Here is a 19,566-nt window from a genome sequence, read left to right on the forward strand (position 1 = left end):
CACACACACACACACACACACGCATCTCACACACATATGCTCGCACACACACACACACGCATCTCACACACATATGCTCGCACACACACACACACCTCACACACACACACACACTCGCACACGCAGACCCACACACACACACACAGAAACGCAGACACACACACACACACACACAAACACACAGAGGACACAACACAGGCACACACACCACACACACACAAGACAACACACAGTGACACACAACACAGGCAGAACACGAGCAAACACACACCACAACACACACACAGACATAGACACACAGTCACACACACACACACACGCAGACGCAGACACACACGAGCAAACACACACACACAGACACAGACGGACACACACACAGGCACGCAGACACACACAGCCCCGGGGCCATGGCATGCCTATCCCAGGCCTGTCAGCTCGTGAGCTGTGCCACAGTTACTGCTGGGGTCAGAACACCAGTAGAGAAGAGGCCCTCAGCCAAACATGAGATGTCAGAAATGACAGCCCATGTAAGATGTGCATTCCCCTCAGTTTACAGGCTCTGGCTATCCACCCTGCCTGCATCACGGATCTTGGACACCTATCCATATTAATACCTATGAGAAATTCCCATAGCTGAAAAGAGGTTGTGTATATCAATCCTTTTAACAGCCTATAAAAGTCAGGTGTGCTTCTAAAAAAAGGGTGCTTTTTAAAGACTAATGCTGTGCATTCCCAAAAATTTGATATCCAAATATTCCATGACGGCCATTATTGAATATTCAAACCGACATTTTCCCGCTCCACACACAGTTCCTTCTGTGTAATTGACGACTTGGTACAATGCAATCTGAATTAACTTGTGCTTTCAAGCTGGAAACTTTACAGTATCAAGGGATCATTGATTATTTTATCTAGGCCGACCTTAAACATCGAGGGCACATGAGTAAATAATAAAACGTCAATACTGTTTGAAATAATTGATTAGTTCTCTCTCTTTTTTAATATTTAAATAATCAGACGTTTTCCCATCCCTAACAAATGGGTGGTCATAATCCAGAGTGAGAGCGCTTTAAGACTTAAGACTTATGAGGCTGGAACTGTTGTTCTCATTATTCTGGGTGCAAAACTGCCAAAAATGAAGAGCATTAAGTCGCCACTCTCGGTGGCATGAGATACTCCCCCCCCCATTGGCTCCAGCTTTGTCCTCACTGTGCAGAAAGTAACAATTACAGGCTGATTCACATGAGTACACTGCGTGGTGGTAATTTGGGGCTCTTAAGGAAATTCTGGTTTGGAAAAAAAAAAAACATTCTTTTTACAAAATTTTGGATAGTTTATTTTTAATTTAACACTTCCTTAAAATGCATTTATTTTCTAATACACATAACTAAGGTTAAGGAAGATGAGGTACCTTGTGTGCTTGAGAGAGAAAATATAGCCGCAAGCAGCAATTAATGGGGTCCAGTCTTTTGTGCTTAAATGCAACATATCACAGCGTAACCTATTGTGTTGATGTTGGATATCAACCCTGGACACCCCTTTGGCCTGAAAACGTTCTTTGAACTTCTGTTGCATTATGCATGTGTTTGCTCAGACACACCAAGCAACACTATCATAACAGTGTTTTGAAAAAATTGCTGGAAAATTATTGAAATTATTCAAATTAAATGAACTTGCGAACTGTACCAAAATTATCAGAGAACAGCAAAGTCCCAGAAGCAAATAATCAACAAAGGCATAATGTTTCTGTACAAGCTGCTGGGTCATGAGTTACATGAAGTGTGTTTTCTTGCTTTAAGACAAGCACTGTATTATCAGCCACTGCAAACCTGAAAGGGCATCCAAAACTTCTTTAAATATCCAAAATACCCATCATCGCCAACAAAAACTAGGCCCCAAATCAATGATACGGTGTGACACCAAAAACTTCAACATACACGCATAGATTTAAAGCATGCAATTAATAGCAGAAGCACATTTATATATAAAAAAGCCCCAAACATTTAGCATTACTTCTCATGCTTAAAAAATGCTTCTTCTTTGTTTTTTGCATTTTTCTCAAGCAAGGTTTTGGCACGTCAAGTCCATCTTGAAATGTACACAGCCCGCTCCGATACCAGGGATGGGCTTGGGACAACGTGCCTGCTGACCTCAAACTGAGACCTGCGGTGGAAGTGGGACAGCCGTCTTCACCAATCATCTTCTGCCCAGGGGGCTCAGATTAAGATATATCATAAATTGCAAAGAATCAAGGTAGAATTAGATTGTAATGTCAGCTCTTCCCGTAAGAGGATCAGCCTGTGCGGGCCGCCATTGTGGCAGCTCAGTCGCATGTGTCTTAGAGGAGATAAGAGGTGAGCGCTCGCGAGGAGTCTGCGGTTAGTCTTAATCTCCAAATGAGGTGGGGAGGGGGGGGGACCCTTTAAGAATATTTATGATAAACTTAAATCTTGCCTGGCTTCTTAGACTGATTAGACCAGAATTTCTGAAATTGCTTTCCGTGATACTCTTATAATGCTCAAGCAACCGGACTGAATCTTAAGGCCCTAATCCTGACCTGCTTTGTGCGAGTCTTATTCCATATCCAGAGGATGAAGAATTGCTCCTCATGAATAGCAAAACACAATTATTAAAAGGAAGCATTTTCATCCACCAACTGTCCCTTGATGTACCCACCCCACAATCCCCTTTTCAACCCTACAGTTGTAGAACTTACATTCTAAGGGTGACGATTTCGAATGCTTCAATCATAGAGGGAGAAAAAGGCATTTTTACGATTGCGTTCAGGTAATCTAGCCTTTTTCTGGACTGGTGTTCTGCAAGCATCAGCTAAGAGTTTTTTTATTTAATAAAAGTGCTGCCATTAATTCTGGCTCACAGAGGAAAGCCTGGCTGGCTTTCTGTTACATAGCTTTATTATACAGGTTCGCAGGAATCCCTACTGGGGGAGGGGAGTCGGGAGCCTTTCCTTACCACAAAAATCTCAGCGGAGGCGACTACTAGTGCTACAGGCTCTGACCGGGAGACTAAACGCTCCCTGAAACCTACAGCTGACTTGAACGCCGGAGAGGGCCGATCGATAGAGAAATAAATGAACTGCTATAATTGACTTCATTGCCTTCATTCATTATTAAAGCCCATTGACAAGATAAACCAAATTAGTGGGGTCAGCTTAAATAACTTAAAGCCCTGGTACAGCTTCTGTGGCAAATCTTAATGTAGTCGTTTACAGCAGCCCGGGAGTTTGCACACAATATGATCATTTTCTAATAGCTGGTCTTTATTTGCAAGTTTTCCATAGTTATTTTTCCCCATGCACACTTTGCCAGTCAAACTAACTTATCTTTCAAGCATGTTCGGTTGAATCATCCATTCTGGAACTCTTTAGAAGTATTCTCTGTCAAGTCTTAATCAAAACAAAATAAGATTCAGTGAAACTCGGTTGTCATCTTTTAGTGCTTCAGTATATAGTCACTAAATCTACCAGCGTTGGCCCAATTTTTTTTCCCAAGGTTACTTTCCTACACTCCATGGAAATAAGGTCATGTAGCACAAAATTTACAGAGCATCATAAAGCAAACTGTTGAACATTTCAGATGTAAGCCTAATAGAGGGTGTGAGCGCTATGAGAGTGCGGTGATTCACACAAGAATGTTTGGAAGGGGGGAGGGGCTGGGGGAGGTCAGCCATCAAGACCTTCTGTCTCAAAGTTTGGCTCAGTGAACCCTCTGTGCAATTCAGTATAAAAGGACACAGAAACCCGAAAAAGTTAATAAATAAAGCTATGGAATACTACTTTGCTATATTTGGCATTTTCCCCCCAACTTTGAGCACCACTGACTGACCCCAAGTGAACTGGAGGAAATGGCAAAGGGTGTACCAAATGTATACTGTGCCCACACCGGGTTACGCTGTGGCATGCTGGAACTGCGAACAGCCTTAGAACAATCCAGAAAAAACTGTACCAGTTTTTTTTCCCCTTCTCATTTTCTTGTGTCCTATTGTGTTTATGCGAGATCATGGGCATGACATGATCTCTGCGGCTTCTTGTCGGCCATGTTGTTTCTCTTGGACGGGCTCCTAGGCGGCATTACAGCCTGGGGGGGGAAGAGTGATCTCACCGGCCGAGCGGGAAAAACGGCACGCCGCGGTTTCATCGCCACTTCCCGCGCATTCGGAAAATGTGATGGAAGGAGAGATGGCACATCCAACGCGACGCAACCCCACTGCCCGAGGACTCGTCGAGCAGACGTGCGGTGCTCGTCAGAAACCGCCCGTGCCTTAAAACCGGCTATGTATACCGCTCGCGGATTTCAATGTGACTTGACTGGATTTGGCACTCTTTGCTGTGTCTGACTATGCTTCTACAGTGCTACAAAATGGATTTTAAAGCTTTGCTAGAAGTATTTGGAGGGTGTGTGGGTGTTGGGGGCTGGTGTGGGGTGGGAGGTGGGGGTCTTGTGGCCACGGGGCCCCTGACCCTCCGAAATTTGCACCAAGTGCTAAAAACAGCACGCTGTGGAAGGCCCGTGCAATCGCCCTGACCTACCCCGCCCCCCCTCCCCACCACCTCTCCGCCTCCCCCGACTTCACCTCCGCCTCCACCTCCACCCCAACCCCCCTGCCCTGCACTGCGCTGCCCCCCCCCCTCCCCCCACCGCAAAAGGTCAGGGCTGACACCTCCGCTTCCCTGACGGAGACACAAAAGAGCCCGGCCCCGGATCGCCCCTTTGTCGGGAGGAGCGATATTCCCCGCGCTCGGCGGCGAGAAGGTCAGCGCTAGCCTCCAGCAGGTGAGCGGCAGCCGCGGAGCGCTTCTGCCTGTTCAGATGCATTCTTAAAGGTCTCATCCCTGATGGATGAATTGAGAATCCGCTTCGTATCATTGGGTATGCCGCAAACAATGTCACACAGCCGTGGTCCCTGTGTGACCACCTTGGGCCTAGAAGGCTATAGGAGGAGGATGGGGGGGGGGGGGGGTATTCAAAGAAAAGGTCTAAATCTTTCCTCCAAAAAAAAAAAAAAAAAAAACAAACCCAATTGCTGGAAGGTTAAAAATATCTAAAGACTGCACAGAAGCGCAGAGTCTGAGGCTATAAGCCTAAAAGAGGCAAAAAAAGGCCTGTGTTGAGAGATAAAGTTATTTATTCCTCTGTTTGTGAGTTCAGTCGGAGAACGCAAGCCACAGGAGGAAAAAGAGAAAGAAAAAAAAACGTCTTCATGAGATTAGCGGTCCCCAATGGATCACTTATTTTCTGTGTCAGATTGCAAATACGCATGCACCTTAACAGGTCTTCATGAGAAAGAACATTTCATTGTTCCTGACAGTCAACGCACTGTGATTTTAAAACTTCCCGAGCTTCTTTATACAGATAGAGAAATCGTTTTAAAATTGAAACGGATTTTAACTGAACTTGCAGAGGGAAATAAATATGTACTGTAACACCCCCTGATGGCTATCAAACCAATCAGATTTACATGATTACAAAGGACACAGATAAATAACTGTGCCACCATAAATGAGAAAAATATAACTAAATGTGAAAACCGCTGACAGACAAGCAACAATGAAACCACGTTTCCACACAGAAAGCATAAAAAACCAAATTACTTTGAGTTAATAGTGTCAGAACTGTCCATATATAGAGGCACAGACTTAATAAAAGAATAATGGCCTATAACGGAAAGTGAACTTGACAGAAAGTTCCTTTCCCTGTGGCAAAACAGAGGGAGTAAAAGGAGGGCTGTCACTGTCAAGAACCAGGCTTAGCATGCCTCCCCTTGCAATTTAAATGCCAGACGAGACTGCAGGGTTGGAGACTTGGATTTGGTTCGCGATTTGGCTAAGGAGTTGCAGCTCCAGCAAAGGCTGGCACCGCCGTGCTGATCTCGACAAACGACCAGGACCGAGTAACGCGCTCCGGCAAGGGTGCGTGGAGTCGTCGTCTCCTGCCACTCCGGTGACAGCCCCTCTCAGATCCAACGCCGCCGCGTCGGCAATTAGCGCCTGGCACAGTTTCATTAAGGCGTCAGCTTTCCGTCCTCTCAGCCTCCGGCAGACCCGCAGATAACAGGCCATCGAGCTGGGGGTCTGTCCGTCGAATGGCACAGAGCGAGGTTTCGCACTCCAGCACGGGATCTCCTCCTGAGATGAGACGGCTCAAGATGCATCGGCACAGAGCAATGAGATGTTCCGTCTGGTCTGTTATTTCAAATAAGACAATTCACATCCATCCCAGTCAAGACTTCTAGAAAACATGGTCCCCATACCTTAAAGAGGGTTTACCATTGAAATAAAACGGAGAATTACTTGGTTGCAATGGGCAGCGAGATATTGGGTCCAATGTATTGTGCTGTTCTCCACTTAGTCTCACCTTTTACACGCACAAATTTTGGCTTTGACCATGTTAACATTTTCTTAACATTCAATGCTCAGCCTCCAACTGGAATGAGCAAGTTCTAATGCTATTCAGAATATCAACTGTCAAAAAAAAAACGAAAGACTTCAAGCCCTTCTCTGGGCTAACCCTCAACAAGAGGCTAAGGATCTCACCCCAAGCCTGAAATTGGTACAAAAATCCGAAACGCAGGGGAACGGCATGTTTTGGGTCTTATGATAGTCAGGTGAAAGAGAAACCAGGAGTCTGCAGCCTTTCACTACCACACAGGAGCTTAAGAATAAGATTTGGATCAGGCATAGAAAAAAAAAAAAAAAAGTGTTTTGATTCTTCTTCGCCTTGCTGAAGCGAGAAGAAAGGATTAGGCAGGAAACCGCATTGGCCCCTAAATCCAAGCAACACAGAGGGTCCCTTCCCGAGTCCACCAGTACCTACTCTTTACCCTCTGATAAGAGTTTAAGAGCGGCACCTTACAGGGAAAAGTATCACCTCGGACCTCACCTGGGTGCGACAGCAAGGGGATGGGGGAGTCCACGTACGAGGTGCTAAACATTTCCAAGAGGGTTCTGTTGTGGTTGTTGGGAGGAAGATGTGCTGTGCTGAAAACCAGTGAGACGGGTGAAGGATGGGCAATTCGAGGTGGGGGGGGGCACCCTTAAATATTTGTCATGTCCCCGCATCCAAGCCTTCGGCAGCTCCTGAATAATTTATTCGCCGGTGCGCGCTCGGCTCCCCGAGCCCCGATGGGGAGTGCGATCATGACTTCTACTGTTTGATGTTGCTTCTCCTCCAGTGAATAAAGAGGCTATAAAGCAGCCCGTGGCCTGAGTCTGCTGTCGCAGTCCTATTAGCCGTAAAGACCTCCCTATTCAGCCCTGCTAAGTAAATCCTCCAAAGAGCCCAGGGACTGTTCATGCTTGAAAGCAACTGTTAAGAATTTGACAACAACCAAACTGTTCCAATTTAATCCATCTCCCTAGGTGAGAAGAATTATAGGTAAACATATGCCTTCATTATTTGCTTTGCTGCATCTCAATACTCCAGACCAACACAATATTGCCAGCCAAGGATTACAGGCAATCACCTCTGGATTTCTCAGCACTTGCTCTGCAGAATGGAGAAAGGAAAAAAAAAAAAAAAAAAAAACTTAAAATGACTGCTGTTCTGGTTAACAGGGTGGGAACTATAAATTCTCCATTTGCCAATGTTTGAAATTGTTCTAAGTCAACCTTTGAAATTAGATGAGCAGGAGGTTTGCATGAAAAGCTCTTTTCTTGGCCATGGATACAGGACCTGGGGGGTGGGGGCGCGAGCAACGAAGTAGAATGAGAAAAGATAATGACCCCTGTTTTATGCGCTTTGCGCCGAGTTGATGAAATGCGCCGACCCCCGGAGTGGAGAGATAATTACCCCGAGCCGGGTGCCTTAATGGGGGACCGCGCGCTGACTGCTGGGGTGTCTCGCCGCTCCGCTAAAGATCGCCGATGCAGGCAGCCGCGCGGGCCGCCCCGTACCGGGTCTCCCGAGAGACGGTCGGCGGTGTCGCCGCGCGGCCAGGCTCCTCCGCAGGCGGACGGGTCGGAGGGCGGGCCTCCCGAGCTCGGGCGCGGGGGATTGGCTGTGGAGCAGGGGGCGGCCCAGGGAATGGACAAGGTCAGTAATGACAGGCGGCATTCTTTTAGGCGCAGGGCTCGGGGGTTCCTCCTGGGTCTGTCCCTGTTAGTGCAACGCCAGTGGCCAACCCCGGGGCAGCGACACTCCAACAGGCGGCGTGCCTGCCTCTGAAAGCAGGTCCTAAAGCACGCTAGTACTGCAAGAGGCAAGACCGAAAACACCTGCCGTTCCCAACCTCACTACGAGCAGCAGTCGCTTCATATTTACATATTTATATGTTACAATACATGACAAAATCCAACCTTCTGCCTTTACTGGGAATAAAACCTAAACATTAAGCATATTTTAATAAATACACAGGGCACAAGTTGGTTAAAAATAACATTTGGTGACGACAAAAAAAAAATTAAAATCAGCACGGACTCTAGATGCACCATACAGTATATTTTGTACAAATCTAAAGTGAAAGGGATATGGCCAATTAAAGTTAGACTGGATTTGCCGTTTTGAATCTTCTTGGGGTTATTTCATGGTTGTGACACTCAGCACAGAGATATAGAGTTGGCGACTGCTCTGGTTTTTTTTTTTTTTTATAATGGCGGCAGCGGTCTTCAGTTGGAAAAATCTGCTGAACGGGGGGAAACGATGCTCCCTCAGCTTGGATGAGCCTGCCATCAATTCGCACATTTCGGGCAATGAAAACCCAGCGCCGCGGAGGAGCCGGGGAGCGTGGGCCGCCCGCAGCTCTGAGCGCACCTCCAACCGTGGGCTGTAAGCGCTGTGTGCTACCGACGAGCGCTGCCTGTTCCTCGACTCTTTCCCAGAACGGGATAGAAATTCGGGCTCCGGCAGAAGAACTGGCACGGTCATAAAAATCAATGACCGTTAGGAACTTGGACGGCAGCCCTGGCCTGCTGCTCGTGTGGCGGCTGAGAGGCTTTTCCACTCTGTGAGGCTGCTCAGCCATTGTGGAGACAGTGTGTGTACACAAGCCAGGCCAGTGCTCTCCACTAGAAGTAAACGCTCAACTGATACTCACATTAGGCCGTGTTTAATTGGACCCATTTCATGCATGTTAAATTGGCCTAAAACTTGTGTACTGATGACCATTCGAGAAACTAAAAAAAAAAAAAAAAGAGAACTATTATGGGTAGCCTACTAATAATGCCATACATTCCTGGAATATTACTCTCTGGAAAACGCTGTCCTTTGTGACACATGTCACAAACTGCAGCCATGTAAGCTTCAATGGTATGCCAAAAATACCTGACAAATATAAGAAGTTCTCAGGGAATGGTAAGCCCCAGTTTTTGGTCATCGTTTAACAACTCATTTGTCCTTAAAAGGCCCAACTGCTCTAACTTCAAGCATACTTTTAACCTCGCTTAACATTGCGCAACCCACAGGAGACTTTTCAGACGTTTCTCGCAACCTCCCCCAATGCTTTCCCATGCAAACGGTGCAGCGGACATACAGCACACCATCAATCAGCAGCTGATGAAAGATGGAGGGCAAAGAAATTTCAGCCTCAGGGTCCTCCATAAATACAACTACAGAAAGAAAGGCCAGGATGGAGACAATGACCCAAATAAAGCCAAGTACAAACACACCCGTTCAAACTCTCACTCACACGCACGCGTAGGCTAGACCAGTCATCTCATCTGAGGTAAGACTGGAGTTTGCAGTACAAAGCGGACTTCTTTTTTTGTTTCAGATTCATTTAAACCAGGGAAGCAGTCCTTAGAATGTCTCAGACTGAGTTAAGAGCTGGGAATGTTTTGATCATTGCAAGACATGAATTCTGGCATAAACAGTCTTTTTTGAAGAAAAGGACAGACTTTTGTTTAAGAGGCTACATCAGAAAATATAAACACCAATTTACAAAGTTCAATTTTAACAGCTTTAAAAAATATTTTTTTCTGCAATAAAAATACTAAATAATGGAAGCAATGGCTATAATTTTTTGTCATTTCTTCCTTATTTTCTTCCCTCAGAGTTACCAACAGCATTCTCAAATCGAGAGTCTAATAACTTGGGCGCCCTGTAAATCCTTTAACATGTGGCCACGTCTGATTACATGGCATACCCTTAGCTTCAAAGCTGTATCATTTTTCTTGGGGTTATTGTTTTGCGTTTGTCTCGTCTTAATACGGGCTTAGAATGCAAGTGTCCTGACTGCTACGCAGCTGCAGGATTAGGCCCAAGCCCCTTACGTGCTACTAAGACAACATTATTTAATACTGAGGGCTGATGACCCCCTTATCTGCTAATCCCTTTAAGATTGTACTTGCGCATTCAGCACCTCTTACCTCACAACGGTGAGCCTGAGGTTCCACCCACCACCTCTACCCGCTACACCAGTACCTGATTTAAAGGTGTCTACGGTTTCTACGGACTCAGCCGTTCGCTGAAGAAACGCCTAGCCAGTCATTAGGACAGGATTAAATGCATCATGAACAGCGGTGCGCCTTTCTGCTGTTGGCGGTAGTATTTTCATTGTTCTGGGAAGGTCATTATTCTCCGTTCGAAGACCTTTTCGTGCGGCCTCAGCCCGCGCTGAAAAATTATTTGTGGGAGGGGAGAGCACGTTCAATGAGAGTAGCAGCGCTGGCAGAGCGGAGAAAGCAGAGTCATTGATTTAAATGCGCTACAGGCCCTTGCTAAACTCCCCGTCTCTGATGAACACGGTCCAAGCCACAGCGTGCGTGACAAAGAGGTTATTCAAACTACCGCGGCGCTGCCAAAACGAAGACATAAAGTTACTTCTATTGAAACAACATCCAGCCAAAAAAAAAAAAAAGAACAGTCCTCGCACCGAGTCAGCAGAGCACACACACGCTCTTTTGCGTTTCCCACACTGTTCCTATTAGCGAGAGAAGGGGCCCAGGAGAGCTGACAGTTTCAATGTGGCCACCCACCGATGTGACAATTAATACCGTTAAATCTTCCCTCTCCAGTAAGTCACACCCTCCCGTGGGCTAACGGGCCTGTTCAAAGTGCACAAGCCTCAAAACGCCACACACAGCCAAAAAAAACCTGCTGTTGGTTAGCGGTTGCATGATTTATCCAGGCAAAGAAATTTGAAATGCACTACCAGGAAGCTAGGATGCAGATGCATATCAGCAAAGGGAACCGAAAAAAACTGGCTTACTGCTAGAGAACTACACCTAAATGAATGCTGGCCAATATTTAGCGCAACTGAGCGTTTACTCGGAAAATAACATCCAGGAAGGGACCTTTTGTTCAAATCAGTTAAAGGAAGCACTTTCAATCAACAGACCAATTGTACACCTGATGGCTGTAATCGCTGGCCATGTGCATTTTACCCAGATGTTGTTTTGGTGACATGGAAGGGAGCGGGGAAAGGGTGAAGTCGCTGAGGACAGGCGACGGTCGACCAAGCGAGTCGAAGGTTTCAATAGGAACAATGAGCTGCTGAATCAATCACTCAGCGCTGCTCACTCTGCCTTCCACACGCATCTCACAAATCAACGCCCTCGAATAAAACGACTAATAAAGATTGATTCAAAAACACTCCTTCCGCCTTGCTACTCGATATCAATGGCGAGGGTAAAATAAGCGTGGTGAATAATTAGAAAATCATAAAAAACAAATTGGCACTCCGCGTGGCTTTCGTTCTGGATAAATATTTATGCCCTCTCCATTTAGTGCAGACATAAATAAATCATGGCGATTAATGTTAGGTATCAATGCTCAACAACTATAAAAATGTAACCCCCCTCCTCCCCTCCTGAAAAAAAGCATTACTCCTTGGGTTTTGCTGCTCACATGGGACTCACAGCAGCCATCTGACTATGCTGATATGAGCACTAAATCAGCAGGGCTGGGAAATTTAATTCTTTAAAATGAATCGGTACACTCAAGTCAGTACATCAAAATGAATCGAACTTTCAAGTTTGAGTCGTCTGAGTTACTTTCTCAGACTTCACTGTTAAAAAACAAACAAAAAAAAAAAAACAAACAATCGCATTGTGCGTGGCTCAAGCTCGACTCACTGACTTGCTGCTCGTACCAGGACGTTGGTCCCCGAGACAATGAAACAAACTTGAAAGGCTATCGGCGGCGAGGAGGTCCCGGCTCTGCGGAGATGCAACACCTGTGCAACTGTGCCATCGGAGCATGCTCTCTCGAAAGCATGAGGACAAATTATTTCAGGAAATGCATCACCGCATAAAAAGTTAGCCAGCTGGTCTTGTGGAATGCCAATTTCCAATAAATTACTTGGTATGTAAATATATAGGCTATGTAGCCAACATTTGTAAGCATAACCCAATAAAGTCCCAGAGGGGTTTCGCCTTTTTCTTTTATTTTCCTATTTATACATTTAATTATTCTTATTTTTTATTTGTATTATTGTTTTTCTTGACTGATTTCTCATTAGTTGATCTTGCCAAGGGCTATCTTTATTATATTTTCAACTCTGATTCGATCTATATTTTATATTCATATATTTCTATTCCGCTTGACTTGTTGTTGTTGACAAGACTTTTGCAGTGAAAGTCCTACATCATTTAATTGTTTAATATCAATTGCAAATAAATCTAATTTAATTGCTATAATCTTCTTTGTATTATATAATTAAGGACAAGGCTTTTTCTAAGGAGAATCAAAATAATTGCCTGCTAGACTGCCTCCATTGGGTTTTGTAGAGAAATGGCCCACATTCTAATCTATGTTTTACTAAATGATGGGAACATACCCTCATAGCACTGTTTAAAAAGTTATCATCAACGTTTTCATTAACGGCACTGTAAACATCCCTGTGGCATTATTTTTCAAAAACCTAAACACTTCTTTGGCAGAACATAGTGAAAGGTCTTGTCATTATGTTGATATGAGTGTAGAGTATAGCAGGGATGTGAACTAGTCAGGGCAGCATGTGGACCTATAGGTACAACGAGGGGGAGGGGGGTTCAGCTCATTTGAAGTACCGAATCAGTTCAGCAGTCCAAATTTTGTTTCAGTGTGTAAAATTTACGGTTCGGCTTGTACAGAGTTGAAAAACAAATTGTTCGAAAAGATTCACTCGTACAATTTGGAACAACACTATAAATCAAACTATAAATAAAGCCTTTGATGTTTTCTTCGCAGGGAGAGGGCACACTGAAGAGAGACAGGCCTATGTCCTGCATGTGTGTGCGCGCGAGGGCGAAGGGATCATTTTTAATCATGAGGTCATAATGCACTTTTTACTTTTACTTTGCCGGCAAGGCAAACAAATATCTCTACCTGCAATCAAGGCAATCAGATAAGAGAAAGCCAGCACAAATGAGCCAAAGAGGCCCTTGTGCATTAATGACCAAATCGGGGAGTGCTAATGCCCCAGTTTGTATAGATACGTTCTGACAGTAATGGAGAGATTGCCCGGTGGCGATACGTACGGAGGAGGGCAAGCAGAGCATCTCCACCTGCCTTCGGATCTCCTGCCAAGAACAGGGCACCAGGAGAACTAAATAAAGCCACTGGAAGTTTCCTTCGGTTGGTGATGCAGGGAACGCTCATTTCCATGCTACAGGCCTCACTTTCCTTGCTCGCTCGGAGCCATAATGGAGGGCTCCCGTTCTGCAGCCGTTGCTGTGCCGTGCTCGTCTCCCAGATTTCCTTCTTTTCAAAAAGACTGCGCCCCCACCTCTCGGAGCCTCCCCTTTGTGACACCCCCCCCCCCCCCCTCACCATTTAAAACGGCCCACAGAGCATTAATAAGACAAACTTTGCTGAATTCTTGAGCTCATAAAGCCACCTATGATGAATCCTAAATTTCCGAGCGCAGCTCGTTGTACATGAATATCTAATAAGTTTTATGTTTTTTCCCTTCTTAAAACTGTGATGAGATCACGCTGGAAATTACTGGACCATGGCTACCACTTGCTCTTCATTAGACATCCTCATGCCAGGATGGGTGATTCATTAGTGTTTTTACTCCTCCCTCCTCACTTGAGAGAGAGCCTTGTTTAATTAGAGCGGCGCTGTTTACTCAGCATCTTTTACGGAGTCACATCTAATGGCTAATTATGATCCAACTGCAATTACCAGACAGCTTCAGATCAGTCATGCTCAAAATTAACAGTTGAGCTATTATATTCCTTCAGTTGTTTACATAAAACATATTAGCCAATCCTGCAAATCAACAAAAATGGCTGCTCTGCAGGGGCTGCAAGGGATGCTGGGAGATGCAGACAGTCGGATGCCATGACAGCGACGTGAAAGTTCACAGGACTCTGCCGAAGAAACAAACTCCATGACGCTAACAGGACTTATGCACCAGATCGTCAGTAAAGTTTGCCAACATGCTGACTTTGGACCAAGTATCCTGGAATCCACCCCAACTTATCCCAGTACCCACACACAAAATGTCCTTTCCAATAGGAAATGACAAAGACACAGTACACTTGGCAGGAAAGAGTCGGGTGGGAGACAAATCCATTTTTCAATTTCATGGAGCATACTTGTTTCAGCCCAACTGAACACATGACAGCAGCATGAAGGCAAGATAATAAATCTGTAGGTCCATCTATTAAAGCACATTTAAGATAACGAAAAAACAAAACAATCTCATACCAGAAATTAGAAAACAAAATCATTCTGGACACCTTCTGACATCTTGCTTTTATTTTCAGTCATACCAGTTTCCTTTTGTTGATCCACCACTCACCCCAACCCTTATAATGGAGAGCCATTTCATTTCATTCTCCAAAGATTGAACCCAATGAAGATTTTACCCTTCAAACCATTCTGTGTGGGAACCAGTATTAGGAGTCTGTCATGAAGCATTCAGTCCTTTGCGTTGAAGAGAAAAACATTTTAAAAGTTGTCAGATCTCATATAAATGACTGTTTCATTTCTTTTTTCTTTTTTTTTAAACCAATGTACTAAGCACTGGACATCTTGAAGCACACCAACAACAAACAATATATTGTAGCATTACTCTACCAAAACCAAAAGAACAATTCATAACATCAACAAAAAATATTACCGTCTGTACTACCCCCTCTGCTTTCTCGGTCAAGATACCAACATCTCCACAAGGCCAATTTTGCTGAAATCGAATATAATGATAGGCCCAAGTTAGTAGGCCATGGAGGGTGCACCAAAGCCACCTGTTAGATTTCACTTCTCTTCAAAAACTGGGTCAAACTGGCGGTGTTCCACCGAGATACTCAAGTTCAACCCAAATCTGACAGCTGCCTTGAGCCTTCTCAAGCTCCCCTCCTGCATACCTGTATACTATCGACCATCCACGGGGATGAGCTAAAAAGATCCACAGGAGTCAGTACCAAAGATACATATTTATAAACACTGCGGGGTAATTGGTAGGCTTGCTACATTTATCGATGGCTTGAGCGTTGTTGGGAATTAAAAAGCACCAGTCTTTAATAAATCTTTCTTAAACTGGCTGCCAGCATTAAAAATACACTAACAGGCAGTGCTGACAAGCAGCTGAGATCTGGAGGAACTGTTCACCATTTGAAGAAAAACAATGAACTGCAGCCTCTGCTTAATTATTCCAAGTAATTATTTTTTAATTAAATTAAAAGGCACACAAATTGCATTTATTATTAAAATTCCAGTTCAAACACTTTCATACTGATTGGCAAGCAAACAACTCGACTGTGTACATTCCATGTACAATGAGTATTCGTTCACAAATATATGATTGCGATGTCCAATATCAGACGTGACCAAAAAACTTATCTGCAACAAATCCCCAACCTTTTATCATGTAAATTCTGTTGTATACAAGCATGAGCGTACGATGCTGCCACCATCAGGCCTGAACATAACAGACTGCAAAGCGGGGATAGGTCAAAGATGTGTAACTAAAAGCTAGGAGACTGATAAAACATATCTGTCAAATATGTCGCTCGTGTTTTCCCGTCGAAAATGTTCAGTTTCCATGAGTTTTTTAAACGGACAAAACTTAAAGGTTTGGACTTTTGTGCAAAATATTGAAATAATATGCAAGCGCGTTAAGAAAGATCGGCCTGCATCTGTGTATGAGGGTGGCACAAAAACGGAGTATGTAGTGACTAATGTGGTTTAAACGCAGGAAGAGTCGAGTAAACTGCGCTTTACAAATAACTTTTCCTGAAGTAATGAGAAATGTCATGTTTATACCGTCACCTTTTACAATACAGTATCCTATTATAGAATTCCTGTAACCAGATCGCTTTCGATGTACACATTCGCCACAGGCAGAACATTTATTTTTCGTGCGATTATTGATTTACATACTGATATTGATTCACTATACATAAGCAATCCATTGTCCAAACAAAAGCGGCCCCTTTTAAGCCGCCTATGGAATTACACAGTTTAAATCACCTCAGGCGAGTGTAAACGGCTTTGTCACAGCAATCGCATGTGTCCCACTGAGGTGCCTCTAATGCTAACGAGGAAACACCTGTATTGTCCTCAGCGCAATACAATCGACACACAGCTCTGCTGGTGGAGAAGTCAATGATGCTGTCAATGCGAATTTGCTTCAATATCATATACAGCCATGAACAATTAGCATATAAAACATAATATACATATTGTTATTATATAAATGCGTTATATCCAACATAAACGGAAGTCACACTTTAAGAGAAGGTTATAAAGACTTGTTTCATTAAATTGATATAAAGTGAAAAGATAAAGTGTGTGATGTAAACTTGAAAAGTAGTAGTAGCCTACTTCGCGTTAGATTTATCTCAAAATTGTACTTGCATGTTCAATCAGAGCACAACATGGCAAACAAATCAAACATGTTGTCCGGCAAATTATACTCAAGGATAAAATTACATTCATTCTAACAGACGACGTGCTAAAAATGAAAACTACTTAAGTCATTAGGGTACACAATTATATGTATTTTTGCATGCGTTATCCAAATTCATCCTCTAAAAAAATATGGTACACTATAAAGTTAGAGATCATAAGATATTTTAATTGCTTATTGCTTCCCAGTTTTCAGAGCCAAACCCAACCATTAAAACATTTCCCTAAAAACTACTTGCTGAAAAGATTACCATAAAACTTTAGCTCGTGAAGTGTCAATGCTCGTTCAATGTCAGAATCTAAGTTCATTGAAACATGACTCTATTAGAAATAAACCAGCACTCAACTTCGGCACGTTGCCAGGATGATGTCGAGCACTTGAATATGAAACATTACATTTCGTTACATTTTTCAAAAGAACGCATTGCGTTGGAAAAGTAAACCGAAACACATCTGAATTTCTTTTTCTTTTTTTAGACGAACGGGTATAAATAGACCCGAATTCCATTTAAAGTAACAACGGCTCTGTTTGATGAGATTACGCCCCGGCGTAATTCGGCTGGACATTTCAAACAAATCGTGACAACTTTTACTCGAAGCTACACGAGCAAAACTAGTGTTGATAATCATTGGAATGTAGAAGTAAACAGATTCGATACGTGTTCCGTTTCTTAACGTACATATACAGTTTAAGAACTGACCAGAAGTTCTACCGACTTCATGAAATGAGTGGAAAACGGGGCGTAGTATAGGAAGCGCTACAAACGTTTCCCTTCTAAAACTACAAAAAGGGAAAATAGGTTCAATTGTGGTGGCTATTCATGGACATGAAGGGGATAGTACTGGAATCTTACAATTATATACTCAACGTTGAAAACCACGATGTAGCAAACCCTATAGCCAACTAGACTGTTGCATTTGTTAAAGTGGACTCCGCTGGGCTGAGCAAATTAAAAAGTTAAAATTTCGCTGGGCTTGCGCACGTACCCAGAGAGCAACACTTTCACAATACCAATCAATTTCAAGGAATGCCACAGAGTTGATCAAACAATGAAAAGTTGACTTGCTGGCTACATCATAAGAAAGGCAGTACGCAGACAAACTTGATCGAGCGCGTAAGAAAAACCTTCAACCCACAAATACGCAACGTGTCGACATACAATCCCTTAAATAGGAACCCAGAACGTGAATTAGTTCCATTGTAAACCATTTTTATCATGTATTAAGCATTTGGGGGGGAAATCTTACCTTTAAATACTTGTCCTCTAACTGAGACCAACAAACTGACCGCAGCAAAGAAACAAGTTATAACTCTATCCATTGCGCGTGTTGCGAACGTTACCCCCTGCTCCAGGGATCAGACGGACAGAATTCTTCCTTTGTAACAACTGCAAATATTCCTATTTTTACAGATAAGTACCAGATACTTGAAACGTTTTCTCACTGTCTTCCCTACTTAGTTGTGTATCTTTCTAGCGGTTCCACTCCCGTACTGCCTAACAGACTGCCAGCCAGGAGGGGCGTGACGTCACTAAGTATGTAGAGAGCCTGTGTTCTCCAGCAGAGGGGGTATTATGCGCTGCGTGTCGGCATTTAGAGTCGGGGCGAGTTCACAACTGACTTAATGCCCCCTCCTCTTTGTGCTTTGTCTGGATTGTATTTAATTATTATTAATCATGTCATTTTCTTATAGTTTGGCAATTTGAGGACGGGGAATGAGTGGGCTTTTTATTTTACTTTTAAACGAGACGATAATGAAAAAACTCTGCGTTTTATATATTCTGTTCCAAATGAGAGTGAATTTAACCGGACTTTTTTAATGTCGATGAGAAACAGCTATACGAAGCTTTAAGTAAGGTCAGTACCCGTGATCAGACCTCATGTTTACGCAACTCTGGATCGACCAACATTTGGGATGTCGCAGATTCAAGAGGACGTGGGGATAACGCAAATACTGATTACCTAGTAAGCAATTCGTTTATAAAGTTCTAAAAATTTCATCCCTGTTGACATTCCTTCTGTTTTACAATACGTGTTATTTCACTAACTCCGAAATAAACGCGAAAAGCTTTTGCTGAACGCGGTGAGCGCAGAGCCATATCTAATCATTGTATACCATATCGTCCATATAGGGAACCGTTATAGCCGTAGTTGAGTGTAGTAAAGCAGGTGTTAAAAGGTTATGTGAAATACTGATTAGCTACCGCAGTCACTTGTAATAAAATGAAACCACACGACTGAAGTGACGGGTAATGTGATGAGCTTTCGTCGTGAAAACGACACAGAAATTTACAATGTACAGTTGTTTTTTCTCCTTTGGGAATCCGCCGTTTACACGCGGCGGTGACAGATCGTACGCTATGTAAATTATGCCACACGTTCCTGCGGTAGCCTACACGACAGGATTGCAAGTCAGGTCTCAGTGCCTGTGAAAACTGGTCAAAGCTGAGAGCAATTTACTTGTTTTAGGTCCTCAAGCGCCATATAATGAGGGTTTTGTCCCACCTTCCCAGGTGCTCTTAATTTATTAAATTAATAGCCTAATTTCATTTAAGAGCTGTCGTGGGCTTTCAAATAACGCACCCCGTGTTTCATTTACACTGACTGAAAAAATGGTTTCGATCCGAAATTATTTTTCTATTTGAGAATGTATTCAGAGTTTTATGGTTTACAGCATTTCCAAAATAGATATGGTACTGGTGTGACGCCAGTCTGTCGAACCCCTGTAAAATTGTTCCTGATTTTATCCTTACACATAGCCTACTGGAGACGT

The 19,566-nt window shown here is 43.7% G+C and overlaps 1 protein-coding gene across 15 annotated transcripts in view; it reads right to left on the minus strand.

The window, feature by feature from the left end:
• The window catches only part of ptprma (protein tyrosine phosphatase receptor type Ma), a 204,457-nt gene extending 185,522 nt beyond the window's left edge, over positions 1 to 18,935 (minus strand). For 2 of the 15 annotated variants that reach the window (XM_064331110.1, XM_064331102.1), the window contains exon 1: positions 18,042 to 18,399. In XM_064331110.1, the coding sequence (XP_064187180.1) occupies positions 18,042 to 18,114 (73 nt within the window). In that variant the 5' untranslated portion in view covers positions 18,115 to 18,399. Of the gene's footprint in view, positions 1 to 18,041 lie in introns of all 15 variants that reach the window. The other 13 variants (XM_064331104.1, XM_064331096.1, XM_064331107.1 and 10 more) reach the window with 13 other exon arrangements.
• Between the last annotated feature and the right edge of the window lie 631 nt (positions 18,936 to 19,566).

Source organism: Anguilla rostrata, chromosome 4, assembly GCF_018555375.3.
Source record: "Anguilla rostrata isolate EN2019 chromosome 4, ASM1855537v3, whole genome shotgun sequence".
In the NCBI taxonomy this organism is placed as follows: Eukaryota; Metazoa; Chordata; class Actinopteri; order Anguilliformes; family Anguillidae; genus Anguilla; species Anguilla rostrata.